This window comes from Orussus abietinus, unplaced genomic scaffold (assembly GCF_000612105.2).
Source record: "Orussus abietinus isolate OABI.00-Male unplaced genomic scaffold, Oabi_2.0 scaffold290, whole genome shotgun sequence".
Taxonomy (NCBI): domain Eukaryota; kingdom Metazoa; phylum Arthropoda; class Insecta; order Hymenoptera; family Orussidae; genus Orussus; species Orussus abietinus.
The window spans coordinates 47103-63199 of NW_019394506.1; the positions used below are offsets into that span (position 1 = coordinate 47103).

General features: G+C 41.4%; 1 protein-coding gene across 2 annotated transcripts in view; it reads left to right on the forward strand.

Annotated features, from left to right (window-relative positions):
• LOC105699939 overlaps positions 1 to 12484 on the forward strand; it is a 53281-nt gene extending 40797 nt beyond the window's left edge. For both annotated transcript variants that reach the window (XM_012425392.2, XM_023432569.1), the window contains exons 5-6: positions 7641 to 7755; positions 10164 to 12484. In XM_012425392.2, the coding sequence (XP_012280815.1) occupies positions 7641 to 7755; positions 10164 to 10283 (235 nt within the window). In that variant the 3' untranslated portion in view covers positions 10284 to 12484. The remainder of the gene's footprint in view (positions 1 to 7640; positions 7756 to 10163) is intronic.
• Positions 12485 to 16097: the final 3613 nt, after the last annotated feature.

Here is a 16097-nt window from a genome sequence, read left to right on the forward strand (position 1 = left end):
TGGGTGGTAGGATTCTTCTCGAAGAATTATTAGATGTCGAATTAGGGACTCGGAACAATGTTAATGATAACTGAAGATTTTAAGAGGATATGAAAGGCGCTGGGAAATTTAATCGATGAGGATAAATTAAAATCCATCTATACACTTTTCGATGGTAACGCCAGTTTGAATTCTAAAGTGGATTCATAAGCTGGTGCGTCCCGTTAACAACATTTATATTTATGTTGACGTCTTTTACAGTCTACATTGAGAATTATACGAAATGAAGCGTTAAACATGCCATTTCGGTAAAGTAATGATAAGGAGACCCACGTAAAACTATCGAAATCTCATAAATTCATTATTCTAACGACTGTTTATGACTAACGTCGCCATCTGTGACGTTTAGCTGCAACTAAATTTTTGTACCGCGTTAGCCCCGAAACTAGTCTTGCAATCGTTGGTGAAAGTATTTTCCATATTGTCCCATCTTATTTCGCAACATTCCATTTCGACGGTATTCTAAATTGTTCGAGTTATGTCCTGAAACTCTTCATTTCCGATTCTAAGCCTCCAAGAAGCGTAAAACATCGAAAGCTTGCCCGGACCCCGCAACGTTGGTTCTAGTCCATGATAAATAAATAAAGTTTGTATGAAAAATGAAATTTCATGAGTTTCAGGACCTACCTTAGGATCTCCATATTCCCGTGGTAAAATTTGAAACGAATCGGTACACCCAATTTGGGGAATACTTTCACTAACGATTTGACCTCGCAGATATATATAGGCTAACTTTTTCATATCACCTTAAAGCCCCCGCGGAAATGGAACGATGCAATTAAAAGAGTGAAAATGAATAACACGTTCCTCCGTGTACCCTCGAGAAGGTGACGAGCACCCGGGAGACTTCTGTTCCTTTGGACTCCTTAGGTATCCATAGTTAATTCCCTGATAATGATAAGATAATATGAAAGGGCATAATTAAAAAATCCTCGACACTCGGGTTGATACGATTTGTCATGACGGAAATCGATCGGCGCAATTAGCGAGAGAACGATGTTCGAAACTTCGTCTCGTGCCCTAGGAATAAAGTTTCATGTAAATTATGAATATACATTGTAACGTTCAGTTTTACATATTTAAGATCCTATTTATGGATGCAACCACCCAGGTTGACAAAGTGGTGCGAAACTTGCATCAAATTTTCCTCATAAAAGATCATGAAATGAGTCATTGCTTATGAGTCCTCATTTGGATTTCATATCTGCGGGACACAATGACGAACGAGGAATACTTAAATATGAATTAAAGTTAAGTACATGCAATGTCTCATTGTTTGTCCGCATATGTATAGCTACATTTATCTCAGTCATTGCCGATAAACAATTGCAGCGTTTGTAGCTCACCCATTGCCGATAAACAATTGCAGCGTTTGTAGCTCACGCAGAAAGATAAATTAATGCAAAATTTGCATAAGGATTTGCCTCATAAAAGATCATGAAACGAGTCATGAGGGTGTTGCTTATGAGTCATTTGGTACTCATGTCTGCAGGACACAATGACGACTTAAGAATACTTAAATATGAAACAAAGTTAAGTACATGCAATGTCTCAATGTTTGTCCGCATGTGTATAGCTAAATTTTTCCCACGCATTGCTGATAAACAATTGCAGCGTCTGTAGCTCATGCTTGAGCCATGGCGTGACAAATTTACCGCAAATTTTTGTTCAGACTTCTTGTGTAATATGCGCACATATATTGCAGCCATTTCATACAGCAAATTATCTGCAAATTGTTTGTATATCGATAATCCTCATCATATGATGATAATGAATTACTATCTGGGTTTGTAACGAATGTTGGTATGTTCCTAATGTTTCCCAATTAGTCTCACTTCGTGTTTCTTCTATGTAATTTGAAGGCGTTCAGGTCTGATTTACATAAAATGGTATGAGTGCTCCATTATGAGTTTTTTCACATTTTTTCAATTGAAACGTTCCGAGGATATAAAGGTTCCACCCTAACGAAAATCGACGGATATCTTCGTACATTTTTACAAACTGTATATTATTATATACTATATACATAATACTCTACTAAAATACATAATTTCAGTTTCACGTAGAAAAACGTGAAAGGGAAGAATAACAAACTAGAACGTGTATAAATATCCCTTACGTTGTATAGTTACCGTATTGGGGCATTTATACTTATGAATGTGATATTACAGAGACAACGTAATTTTACTGTAATTTATCGTCGCATCAAAGTAACCATTGAGTGTGTAAATTTACATGGGCGTTTTTATGCGTGCAGCGAGAAATATGAAATTTACGGCTCTTAGTGCACTAAATGAGATTCATGTTTCTGTCGACGAATTAAATGGTCAAAAGAATGGAGGATTAAGAGGATGCACCGAGATTGACAATTTCGACTCGGGATAAAACCGAACTCGAGCGCGTTTGTAAAGTTGGTTTTAAGCTCCTTTCAAATGTATTCGTACCATGTCCCTGTCGTATTTGTACACATCCGTACATAGCATCCACACCCTATTATCATCTCCATTTAGTGAAATAGTCATAAGGTGGCGAAACACTGAAAAAAAAAAAATTAATTTTTCAATCGACGGACTCGATGGGACTAATTTTGGATGAATAGGAAATTACATTAACCCTTTCGCTGCCACGGGAATTTTTGAACTTGCACCAGTGGGCCACAGTACAACTTTCATATTAATATTTGTATAATGGCAAAGAACTGCGAAGTATATTAAAATAACGATACAATCTTGCCAATGGCACATATTTCTTAGTGGTGGTCACCCGTGACGCAGTTTATCATTCTAACAAATTTCAGAAATGATTGAGGCAGGTAGAAAATATGTTTGAACGGTAATTTTGAATAATTTAGACAGTCTGTGAGTATTCCTCAAAGGAATTAGACTACAGAAATTTCCGATCAAATGATTGCATACAGCACACTTCTTAGAAAATCCACTAACAAGGAAGGTATCCCAGGTCGATCTCTCCGATTTGATTTCTTTTATAATATGTTATAGTAGACTAAAAACTAAGCGACACGTATTTTTTTATCTGCCATTAAACACTTTAAGGGGGTGAAACCACAATCCAAAGTAAGGCCTGTGAGGGGTGGCTCAAACCTCAATTTTTTTTTTTAATTGAGAAAATTTTATTTTCAATTTCTTGTTATGAGAAAGCTTTTCCCGGTGGATTGGTTAAAAAATATTACGTTTTTGTGGGTAAAACTGCCAAATCGTCTCTTGACATGTTAAGTATCTGGATGAGTTATAGACGCTGCAATTTTTTATTAGCAATGCGTGAGATAAATTTAGCTGTACATATGCGGACAAACATTGAGACATTGCATGTACTTAACTTTGTATTTAAGTATTCTTGGTTCGTCATTGTGTCCTGTAAATACGAGTTCCAAATGAGGACTTACAAGCGACACCCTCATGACTCGTTTCATGATCTTTTATGAGGCAAATCCTTATGCAAATTTTGCATTAATTTATCTATCTGCGTGAGCTACAAACGCTGCAATTGTTTATCGGCAATGACTGAGATAAATGTAGCTATACATATGCGGACAAACAATGAGACATTGCATGTACTTAAGTTTAATTCATATTTAAGTATTCCTCGTTCGTCATTGTGTCCCGCAGATATGAATTCCAAATGAGGACTCACAAGCGACACCCTCATGACTCATTTCATGATCTCTTATGTGGCAAATCTTATGCAAATTTTACAGGACTTGTCTATCTGGATTAGCTGTAATTTGCTGCAATTTTTTATTAGCAATGCGTGAAATAAATTTAGCTGTACATATGCGTCCAAACATCGAGACATTGCATATACTTCACTTTATTTCATATTTAAATATTTTTGGTTCGTTATTGTGTCCCGCAGATATGAGTTCCAAATGAGGACTCACAAGCGACACCCTCATGACTCATTTCATGATCTCTTATGTGGCAAATCCTTATGCAAATTTTACATCACTTCGTCTACCTGGGAAGAGTCAATAGATGAAACCAATATCTGTCGATACTTCTGGATGTATCAACAATCGATCGCGGGGTCTAAAGAGAATGCCGTCCAGGAAACGGGGGAGGGCGTGTACTTCTAGAAATAATTTTTCCGGTTTTTTTTCCGTCTTCCCCTCAACCTCCCTGGCCCCTGGGGTTCGACTGAAAAGCTGCAGCAGACCGTGGCGCAGATAGGATAATGACGTTACGTGCTGGTTATATGAAGAGACTGCATACGGGAGCTTGCGGGCACAGAGGGGTGCATTATGTGCACATAGACCCGAGCCGTACCACGGAAAAGGTTATGCGCGAGCCGGGTGGATTTAACACGGGCTACGTGTAAAACCACGTCGGCCTGGATTAACGTCTCTCCTCGAATTGGACCAAGAGCGGAAGCGCCTCCACTTGTTCAACTTTAACCCCTTCTTGACGAAAGACCCGATTAGTTACGCGCAATCTGCTTTCTGAACGTCGACGCGGCGTCTTGCGAGGACATCGGCTCTATCGAATGTTCACCTTTCAATCGATGTTTCGAACAATTTCTAGTACAAATGTGTACCAATACCGGCACTCGATATGAAAGCCCGAACTGTGTACTACGTTTCTGCGTGAACATTTCTACGGATTTATTCAACATTTGGAAGAAAATGGTTATTAATGTTGGAAAACGGTTGCACCCAGTTTGGAGAAAAGTCTTATAAATACTTTCACGTTTTGATATACACAATGACAATTTCATATCACCTTAATAGCTCTTACTTCCGTGACAATACATGCCTATAGTTTGAACTCTTGTTTAACCCTTTCGTTACGAGTGCTGACTTTAATCTGTAACAACTTCTGCCATATCTGCAGAGTATCTTTTGATCATACTGACCCATATTGGAGTAGTCATCCTAAAAGTACATTTTGAACATAGGTAACACAGTTTGGCCATCGAGATGAGACGAGAAGACCAGATATTGGAATAGCTTTTAATTTCTTGACAGTTTAAACGGTGTCGCGTTCATTGTCGGTTGTCTGGCGGAGCGGTCTGCCGTAATGAAAGGGTTAAAATTGGAAAATTGTCGCACCCAGTTCGGAGAAAAATTTTATAAATATTTTCACGTTTTGATATACAGAATGACAATTTAATATCACCTTAATAGCTCTTACTTCCATAACAGTACATGCCTATGGTTTGAATCCTATTTGTTTGAGGTGATACGAAAAAATTCTATATATCAAAACGTGAAATTATTCATAAATTTTTCTCCAAACTGGGTGCACCGAATCATTTGGAACGTTAACACGTGATTACGGAGGCCCTAAGGAAGAACGCGATGCTCATAAAATTTCATTAAAAAAAAAAAGATTTTTTTATTTAGCCTAGATTAAAACCAGAATCACATTTTATGAAAAGTGTCAAAATCCACGAGCATCACGTTTTTCCCAAGAGTCTTCATAATCACGCGTTAAAGTTTTAAATTATTCGGTGCACCCAGTTTGGAGAAGAGTTTCATTAATATTTTGAAATCTCATATATATATAGTGATCCTTTCATATCACCTTAATCTTATATAAAAAAAAAAATCCGATTGTTTAAAACGTCCACCGTGGTGCACCCCTTAATTGGTTTCTTTTTTCGTATTCTCTTCGAATTTCCTCGTTTCCCGGGAGCATTTTCCCGCAATCTTGCAATCAGCAACGTAGACGACAATTGTCTCCGCGCGATCTCGGGCTTAAGATAACTCGGCGTTCCCTTCGGCTGGCACAACGGAGGTTCTTAACATCTCGTAAAGTGTGACTCGAGTCGAGTGTTCTTACGAGGAAAACGGTGGATATTAAGCCGGTGCAAGTGAAGACTCAAACAGCCCGAGGGAGAGATTCCGAGCCGCGTTAATTTACCGGAGGGTCGCGAGCTTTCATCCCCTTCTCGTTACTTCGCCTTTCCTCCCTCTCCGAGTTTGCGGAGCCAGAATGACCGGAACCATTTAGGAAACCGATATTTCCCACGATTTCGATGATTGCCTCCCGGAAGGTGAAGGCCTCGTCAAGGGGATATGAAAATGGCGTCTGAGGCCTCTAATTAGTTATAAAATTCTTTTCTCTTAACTGGTTGCTCCAAATCGTTTAAAATCTCCTAACGTGACTATAGAGGTCCTAACGAAGGCCCTGATGCCCGAAATTTCATGCAATAATAAATTCTTTTCATTTACCCTAGTCTTGAATCAGCATGGCGTCGTCAACGTATATTTCATAAAATAATAAGGCTTTTCTATGAACTGGTTGCTCCAAATCGTTTAACCCTTATCAATGAAATCGGAAGTAACACTGCCTACTTTTTATACTCTTCCAATATTCTCGGAGTGATAAGGATTAAAACCGCCCAACGTGAATCTGGGTGTTTTATTTCTTCCTTATTTCAAATTCCGTTTATTTTTCCTCGGGTCTCTCCATGTCATCTAGCACCATTAATTCAGTAACGTATTATGCTCATAACTTAAATTGATGTATAAACAGAAACTCTAGCGCTTCGCTCTTTTATCTACTACCGCGGTCCTTTAGCCAATGATTTGCTTCCTTCTAGGAACTCCTGGTCCTATAGCCCATCTTTTTTATTCCCCACCTAAGCCTCCTTAAACAACATTAACTTTTCCCTTTCTCAGTACTCATTAACCAATCGCCTTCGATTATAAACCCCACTTTTATTTCACTATGCCTATCAGCGAACGCTTTGCAAAAAACTCCGCCCTAGAGGACAGCATTCGAAAACGCTTAACACTAGGTTTACGGGACCCGTCAATTTGACGAAATTCAAACTTCAAAAAGAAATACCGAAAAAACCATAGCATTAATTTTAACCATTTTTGTATCGTAAATTAATCATTTCATCCAAAGAATTTGTACACACAATTATTTTTTCCTAAGCCTTCTTATTATTAAAATCTGTATGTAGTATACCTATCTCTACGAAACCCGTCAAATTGACGGACTAGCTAATTTCATAAACAATCCATATATATTTGCTTCGTTGCAGGGAGTGTAAGGCGAAGATGAGAGTGAAAGTTTGCATTGAAAGTGGTGAAATAGAAGGATCTTTGGATAGTGAAGAGGAAAACTTCTTGAAAGGGTGTCGTAGCAAGAAAAGGCTGCGCATTATTTCTAGTTCTGACTCCGAGGATGAGAGGACGAGCATTCCAATCATTTCCGTGATAATTTTTAAAAAAGGACTTTTTACTTATTAATAATTTATTTAAACGTAAAGCCTAGGGTTGTTTAATACAGACTTAATTTGAATAAATCGATTTTTTTAAAGAAAATGCGTGTTTTCGTTTACCCGTCAATTTGACGGGTGCTCGTAGAAACAGGTATATAAAAAACGCCCGTAAACCTAGTGTTAAAAAAGGAGTCCTGGGCACAGTCAGAATCTTCTACAATCTCTGGCGGACTAACTTCAATCGCTTCGCACGCGACATTGCACTAGACTTAGTTAGATTTCCGCGCGTTATCGAACACATTGTACTTCAAGAACTTCAATTGTACACCTTCGAACATAAGCTCGGATCGTTAAAATAAATTGTTAAGTTCTTCAACGATCCAACAATCGCTTTTCTTTCTCTGTTACAGCGCTTTCCAGGAGTACATGGATTGTGTGCATCATTCGGTGCGCAAGCAATGCGGCGAGGAGGCAGGAAGTTTCTTCAAGGAGTTCTTCGACAGGATGTCGATCACGCTCATCAAGGTAAGCTCCATCGGATCTTCATCTGGATAACTTTTGTTCCCCTGAATAATAAATTCTATTAGGGTCAATTCGGGAGAATTCTTTAACGAAGTGAACATCAAAGAGATTAACCCGCGAGTTGCGGGATTCACATCCCCTATTGAAAACGATTTTGAAACCACGTTAAATAAATTCCCATTGGTTATTCCACTAGATGGTCGGAATTAGCTGAGGAATGCACGAAATCCAGGGATTCATAAATGATATTAATTTTGGAATATTGCCCCACGTAACGTTTCAGAGGCATCCTTTTACGCTGCATTTCTTGATAACGATTGAAAATCAGACACTGAACTCATTGACATCGTTTGTACAATTCGAATTCAAAATGGATAGTAGTTATTTATTAAATAACTTAAGGCGGATGTGAATCAGGTAACGGAGACAGTTATACATCGCAAATGATAATATAAATTACAAGATAAGAATATCTTTTTGAACCGTAAAGATGCGTCTTTAGATTCAAGCCAATTAATTTAAATACAAACAATAGTTACTTTGGAAAAATTCCCGAAAATTCCTAACTTTTTAAGCTACTGCTTAGCCAGATAGTCAAGAAATTCGACCAATGTCGTGACTATAGTTATCCGCAGGATCGAAAGGGTTCACGAGTTATTGCGAGTATAGTTGCCGCGTTACAGAGCATTTATCCAAGGAAAGTGTATCTGGCAAGGGATAAAGAGAGTATAGTTTTGGCAGATGTCCTTGTTTCATTCTAATCGACAAGCTGGGGATAATCGAAAATTCTCATGTTTGAAGACACAAGGTACACAAATAGACAGGTCGTATTTGTTTAGGGGACAAACGGAGGGAATGTCATAATAACTATAACCGGTGCACATCCATTCGAGTCGAGAGGGTTAAGATACTGTTTGTACCCTAAGGGCTATCGCTCACTGGAGACCGATAACACGACCAAAATTGCAATCACTGGTTGCCCGACAACCAGGAGTCATTACGATACGTTGTAAAGAACACTGAACGGTCAAGCAGTCGCTGCGGCCAACGATATTTGGCGCGACACGCATGCGACTATCGCTACTTCCAACGAGAAAAGTATCGCATATGTACCTCACCGATTTTGTCGGTTCTAATATATATTATAGTACATCGAAAAATAAGAGATACGTCTTTTTTTATACGCGCTAATTTGCGAATTTAAAGGGTGAAATCCGACTTAAAAAACGTACCTTAATACGCGCTAATTCGCGAGTGTACCTCATCGATTTTGTCGAATCTAATATATATTATAGTGCATCGAAAAATAAGAGACACGTATTTTTTTTATACGCGCTAATTCGCGAATTTAAAGGGTGAAATCCATCTTAAAAAAGGTTTTTTGGACAGTTCTTCCTGAACGGAATAATATTTCTCAACCGGACTAGCTGCAATTTTATCGGTTTCGCCCAGCAATTCCAAGGATACCTCAAATATAATTTCGTTTACTAGAAATTGTTCTTGGGGATCAATTTCTTTTTTTATACGAGCTAATTCGTCAGCATGGGATTGTCGTGACGTCCAACAAGAACAGTTTCTCGGGTGTACCTCACCGATTTTGTTGGTTCTAACATGTATTATAGTACATCGAAAAATAAGAGACACGTATTTTTTTTATACGCGCTAATTCGCGCGTTTAAAGGGTGACATGCACCCTCAAAGAAGGTTTTTCTGACATTTTTTCCCTGATCGGAGTAATATTTTTCGACCGGACCTGCAATTTTATTGGTTTCACCCAGCAATTCCAGCGACCCCTCAAATTTAATTCCGTTTACTAGAAAGTGTTTTTAAGGATCAACTTTCGGGTGGTTTTACCCCTTGGAACGTAAAATAATATGTGTTTCTCATTTTTCGATGCATTACAACATGTGAGAACTAACGAAATCGGTGAGCTCCCCCCTTGCAAGCATTTACATAAACGCAAATGGTGCGCCCCATGGGCGGTTGAAAGAGCGCGACCATTGTTCCCTCCGCGACGCGCGTTAACGCTAATTTCCTAACTAATTTTAGCAACGGAAAACTCCACCACTTCTGCTACCGAACTAACTCTTCATATCTGAAATTCAAATCCGTCCAGCGATGCTTTGTAATCCAACATCGAAAGCGTTCTTGGGAGCAACGGCTGCCATTCCCAAAGTGGTGTTGGTATCAATCGCGACCACGGTGGCCATTCCCAAAACCGTGGCGACCAACGGTTGCAACTCTGGCGTGTTATCCTTCGCTCGAAGAGTAAAGCGGTCCGGAAATCGTGGAATGGGAATAGCATAGGTTATTCCCAGGGCGTCCTCGTCTCGTCCTCGAATCGCTAGGGACCCCTCCAGGTATCGACGCGCTGATAAAAGCCCTCCTAATAACGAATTCCTTTGTTGCAGACGCACTGTCAGAAGTACCCGCGCTCGCAGTGCCTCCCAGGGAGCGGGAGCTCGCGGGTGGAGGGTCCGATGATCGTCGTGCCGTTGGTGGTGGTGATCCTAACGCGGTACTTCACGTAATGACCTCGTCGGGAGGGACAGGTGCAACCTTGCGTCCCGCGTTCGTGGAGGACGCTCGTGGACGTGGTGCCATCCGGAAGCGAGCCCGGGAGTGCGACCGGAAGTAAGCCCAGACGAGAACCTGGAAGTACAGCCGGAAGTGCGGCCGGACGTAAGCCCAGAAGTCAACCTGGAAGTACAGCCGGAAGCGCGCCCCGAGCCCGGCCCCGCGTTTCTTTCCTTCCCCTCCCGGGGAGTCCCGGAAGGCCCGCCGGAAAACGCCGGGAAATGGCTGGGAATATCCTCCCAGGGGATGGGAACGCGTCGGCCAGGCCGAGGGCCGCCCTAGAGGGAGTCGGAAGTCGATTTTCCGACGCCCCCGTGTAGAGAGACGTAGGTTAAGGACCGCCAGAGACGCTCTCCTTTGCTGCCGGGCAACCTCGCCGACGTTTTGCTTCCGAGCCGTTTCTTCGGGTCCGTGCACGGAAACGGTTCTGGAAATCTGCGAATTTCCGCCCCGGAGGGAGAGTCGTTTTGCGATCGAGGACCCTGCCCTCGGTGGGGGTTCCTTTCCGAGTACCGATCTCCGTGGTGTCTGGATTGCCGCTACTCCACGATGTGATGGGACCTAGGCGCTATTCACTCGGAAATCAGGGAAAACCATTTCCTTCTTTGAGAGCCCATTGCCTTTGATTTCATAAGACGGGTACACATCTGAGCACGAACGCGTATGAGCCAAAGCGAACATACGAGGGTGGACCAACGATCGAAGTACGGCAAACTGCTTTGGATCATTCGACACCCTGTTTAACACTAGAACTACCAAGATGGGTCAACATTACTTGTTTGAAATCCTACATAACTACCTACTACTACATTCTACATAAAAACAAATCTACCTATCGTTCCACTGTTAAAGCTGTTCGAATACTATTCGTCAAGATGTCCGTCCACTTCTTCGGACAATTGTCTTTGTGTCGCGTACACATCCGAGTACGAGACAATTGTGCTGCCCCATCTTGCCTTGTCCGCGTTCGTCTTCGGATGTGTACCCAAACTGTATGCTAAACAGCAGGGCGATTAAGCAACAAGCGACATTCGGCCTTAAAGTAGTGACAGTATTCGGTCACTTCCAACGATTTTCAGCTGGTATCCAAATCATTTCAACCGTTAAGATCCGATTTCCTGAGTGACTAACCCCTCGGACGTGACGATTCGAAGCGACAACGCGCCTCGAATTGTGAACACGTGGACCGATACCGTAATATGTGCGCATGCGCAGTAAACGGCGCATCTTTCGAAAGAAGCGGGATCACTTTGAAGCATTGCAGCTCCTTCGGCACATGCGCAGATGGTGCTCGTGTCTTTTGGTGCTGATGTTCCTTTAATGTCTCACACGTCTCTTCAGACAGAGCGGATTGGTATCAGCTGTCCAGCTAATATGTAGATCAACGGTGAAGGATGGGCATCAACGATAACCTTCCTTTCTTATGAAAGTTCCAACTTTAACAACTATTGGTTCTGGGATCGTTTTTCTTTCCCTTAAGGCTGGGACCTAACGTCGATTCAACGTCCGTTGCCATGGACGTATCCGGATAGGCGAGCGTTAAAGATGAGCGTCATCTCGATTTAAAAATGATTTCATTGGTATATGTCCTCGATGCGGCTTACAATTCTGATCGATTTCGTGCACGGACCTCGAAAAATGTCGAGAAACTATCCTCGTTGATAAACTCACGCTATAAACGGACACTTACGCACCCTCTTAACTCTTTGGCTGCTAACAGCGCCTAAAGGCGTCCAACGTTTGGTCCAGTATTGCTTGCACGCTTTGATGAATTTCGCCCTTATGTCGAAAGAGCTCCGCAGATGAAGGGTTAAAGATCGCGCGTTACAATATGAACCGATTGGCCGCGTAAAACGGAAAAGTCGAATCAAACCTGGACCTCGAAAAATGTCGAGAAACTATCCTCGTCGATAAACTCACGCTATAAACGGCCACTTACGCACCCTCTAACCCTTTGGCTGCTAACAGCGCCTGAAGGCGTCCAACGTTTGGTCCAGTATTGCTTGCACGCTTTGATGAATTTCGCCCTTATGTCGAGAGAGCTCCGCAGATGAAGGGTTAAAGATCGCGCGTTACAATTAGAGTTCGAAAATTCTCGGTAACGTTAAATTGGAGAAGGTAACTGTGAAACATACCGTAAGTTACCGGGAACATTGAGAATTTAAGAGAACGTTAATTTTGTTATTTATACTTTAGGTTTCTTCGTTTAAATAACTTTTTTCTTTTCAATCAACTTCAAAGTTCAAGCTAAAGAGTAATAATTACTATTAGAAAATATTGATTACAGGGTCGTATTTACCTCCAGCTAAAAATATTCACGTATGTACAACTTCACGGAAAATTCCATGCGATTTGTTTCAAACGAACTGATATTTCATTCTGCGATGAAGCGAATGGGAGGTTTTGATTGGCTACGGAGAACGTACAACGGAAATTCCCCTCTACGATGTTTCTCTATAGCTAATCGAAACCTCTCGTTCGCTCTGTTGAAAAATTCAAATTCTCATAATTTCTCGATAAAAAAGGCTTTGGAGAAGTTACCGATAAGTTACCGGGAATTTCTCTTCGTTTCTGACGTAACTTACTGGATTTAGAACTCTAGTTACAATATGAACCGATTGGCCGCGTAAAACGGAAAAGTCGAGTCAAAAATCGACCTCTTTGGAAAATGCGAGGGGAAAAGTAGAATATCCCGATCTCTGTAATACCCTTGTATGATTAAGGTGGCTACACGTGTTACAAATCGATGCGATGTGCAATTTATGCAGTTAAATCCAGTTCTATATTTCCACACATCCACACGTTGGTTAAATTCCTACAGGTCGGTTTGCACAGACATATCGCAAGGATTTATCGTTACGTACGCGCAGAAAAATACTCGGTGGAATCAATATATCATTTGTTGGTTTAATCACAGATTATGGTTATTCTATCGGCAACCAAATTTGATTGACACGGCCCAATTCTTTGGGTAATAACATTTGGTCGATTGCCTCAAATATTGTGCCACGGTTAGCTGAAATGTTTCAGCCACTGAATAAAATACTTTCCAAAATCAACGAAACGATTTGCCTGAAACACTTTAGCTGATTACACCACCCGAGTTTAGCCAAGCGAAGTACAATTTCGTTCACAACCAAAATGTTTTCTGAAATTAACCAAATGCAGTCAATTAAACGGTCTTGTTCGGTGACCCAAATTTCCTTTCTGCACGTATACAGCCACCTTACGCGTTAAACACGACGTAAACTTTCCATTTAGGTGGAATCCACATGTCGTTTTCCACATGAAAAACATTTTCCTACCTAAATGGAAAGTACGATGAAATTCACTTCGCCTAATACTGAAGGAGATGCGAAGGTGGTATTTAAAGAATCAATCGTTCATGAAACTTGTCTCCGAACTGAGAATGCCGAATCGTTTCAAACTTTGCAATGTAAATGTGGAGTCTATAAGGAAAGTCCTGACACTTGTGAAATTTCAATTCTTATAACAAATTTTTAAAACGTCTATCAGGAAATTAAAACCAATATACATTTTATAACTAATTCTATTCGTATAGCTAAAAGGAAGAAATAAATACAGCTACTACCGGATCGCGAGATATCTCGTCAAAAGCGTTGATCGGCTACTACCGGGTCGCGAGATATCTCGTCAAAAGCGTTGATCGGCCAGTATCGGGTCGCGAGATATCTCGTCAAAAGCGTTAATCGGCCAGTATTGAGTCGCGAAATATCTCGTCCAAGGTAACGAAAGGGTTAAGGCAGGTCCTAACATCCATGGAATTTAATTTTTTGTACATAATTAAGAATGTCAAGTTGAAAAAAAAATTTTATTTCATGGGTATCCGGATCTTCCTTAACCTTTTCGTTACCTTGGACGAGATATCTCGCGTTAATCCGCTACTACCGGGTCGCGAGAGATCTCGTCAAAAGCGTTGATCGGCCAGTATTGGGTCGCGAGATATCTCGTCCAAGGTAACGAAAGGGTTAACCCTTTTCGGACGTATTAAATTTGGACATGGGTGTCGTACTGGTCGGAATTAATTCCCGTTGAAAGTTGTTGTCGTGCCTGAGAGCAGACATACGACCGGAACAGTAAAAAAAGGCTTTGGTGGCTGAGAGTAGACATACGACAGCAAAGGGTTAAGCCTCTGCTCGATTCGACTCGGGATGGCTCGGCCTGACTCGGGTAGGCTCGGCAAGACTCGGTTCGGTTCGGCTCGGAGCTAATGGATATTAAGCCCCTCACCGGGTGAGCTTTCAGCTCGAAACCGTCTACCAGTCCGTCGTGGTCATTAATCGGCGTGGTCGTTGTTACGGTTATTGGTCGTTTCCGTGGGCGCGATTATCGCGTCCAGAGAAATCGCGATTAATCCCACTCTCAGTGCGAAAAGGCCGACTCGGACGTATCCTTACCGTATCCGTACTGTATCCGTGATGCGTCCGTATACCGATAGAAATAACGCCCCTTTACGCCGTATTGTGTGGTTTTTACACGTTCCTTATCCGCATCCGTATCCGTCTGTCCGTGTAGGTATCAATGCGTCGACAGCATCCAAATCGATATTTTCACTGCACGGACGATAAGACACGGACCCGGCACTATCACGGAAATCGTTCTTTTCTGCTTTTTACTTCTCTTCAAAGCGTCGTTTGTCTTCGATTTCAGATTCGGTTTTTTACCAGGCGCGCGCAAAGATACCATTGAAGCGCCCGAAGTATCGGTGGAATTTAGTTTCATTTATTGACTCTTTGTGTAACGATGGGAATTCGCGTTGAATTTTCCTCTTCGCGTGTTTCAACGACTCCTTCGCGCTTTGTTTGACTGCACAGTATTGTGCACCTAGCACTTATCTATATACTAACTGGATAGCTGACACCTATTTGTTGTGTACGAAGAGGGCTTCGACAAATTCAAGGCACCCTAACGCCACTATACGTGGGGCAGCGATACTAAATAAGTAACTTGTGCGCATGTGCACAAATTTTGAACCGTCAATTCGAGAAGGCAAACGTTTAAGGTATAAAGGGCAGAAGAGACATAATTCACATGTAAAATAGTGCGTTAGGCATATTGTCAGAAAGCTGCTGCTAAAATGAAACGGTTATCTTTTATCTCGCAAGTATTTTAACAAAAATTACAATTATTTCCTTCCAGTAAGTTAATTTGACGCCTCTTATACTGTCTACGGTTGAATGACGAGTTGTTTTAACGCATGCGCAAGTACTACGATGCTAGTTGTTGTGCGCCTAACCAGAGGGCTGTCGCTTCAAAACGTTCCGTCATTTTGTAGGATATCAGCTGTCCAGATTGTACATAGGTCAGTGCCATATAGGAAGAAAAGTAGACATTTGATGTCTCCAGCACAAGGCGAAACGGATGCACTAGCTACGCCTCGTGCTGCAAGCTTCACGCGTGTTTGGTTTTTGCCAAGATGGACACATCATCTGCAAGACCCTTAAGGGGAATTTACACGGTGCCAGTAACTCGTAAGAGTCACTAAAACCCAGTGTTGAAAGCGAGTGCTTTACAAGATAGGAGCGTTTACCCAGCCTTCTAGTACTTGTATAGTAGTAAGCAGAGAGTCATGCACTATACCCCAAAAATGTCGAAGGGGCGACGGAATTTTAAACATTTTACAAACAAAATGATTGAACAGTATTTGAACGTGTTGGGTGAAGAGCTGTGCTCTATTCTCTATTCTTGTACTGTTGTAGTAATTCTAGAGGCATTCTTTCCCTCGATACAATTCAATAAATGTTATC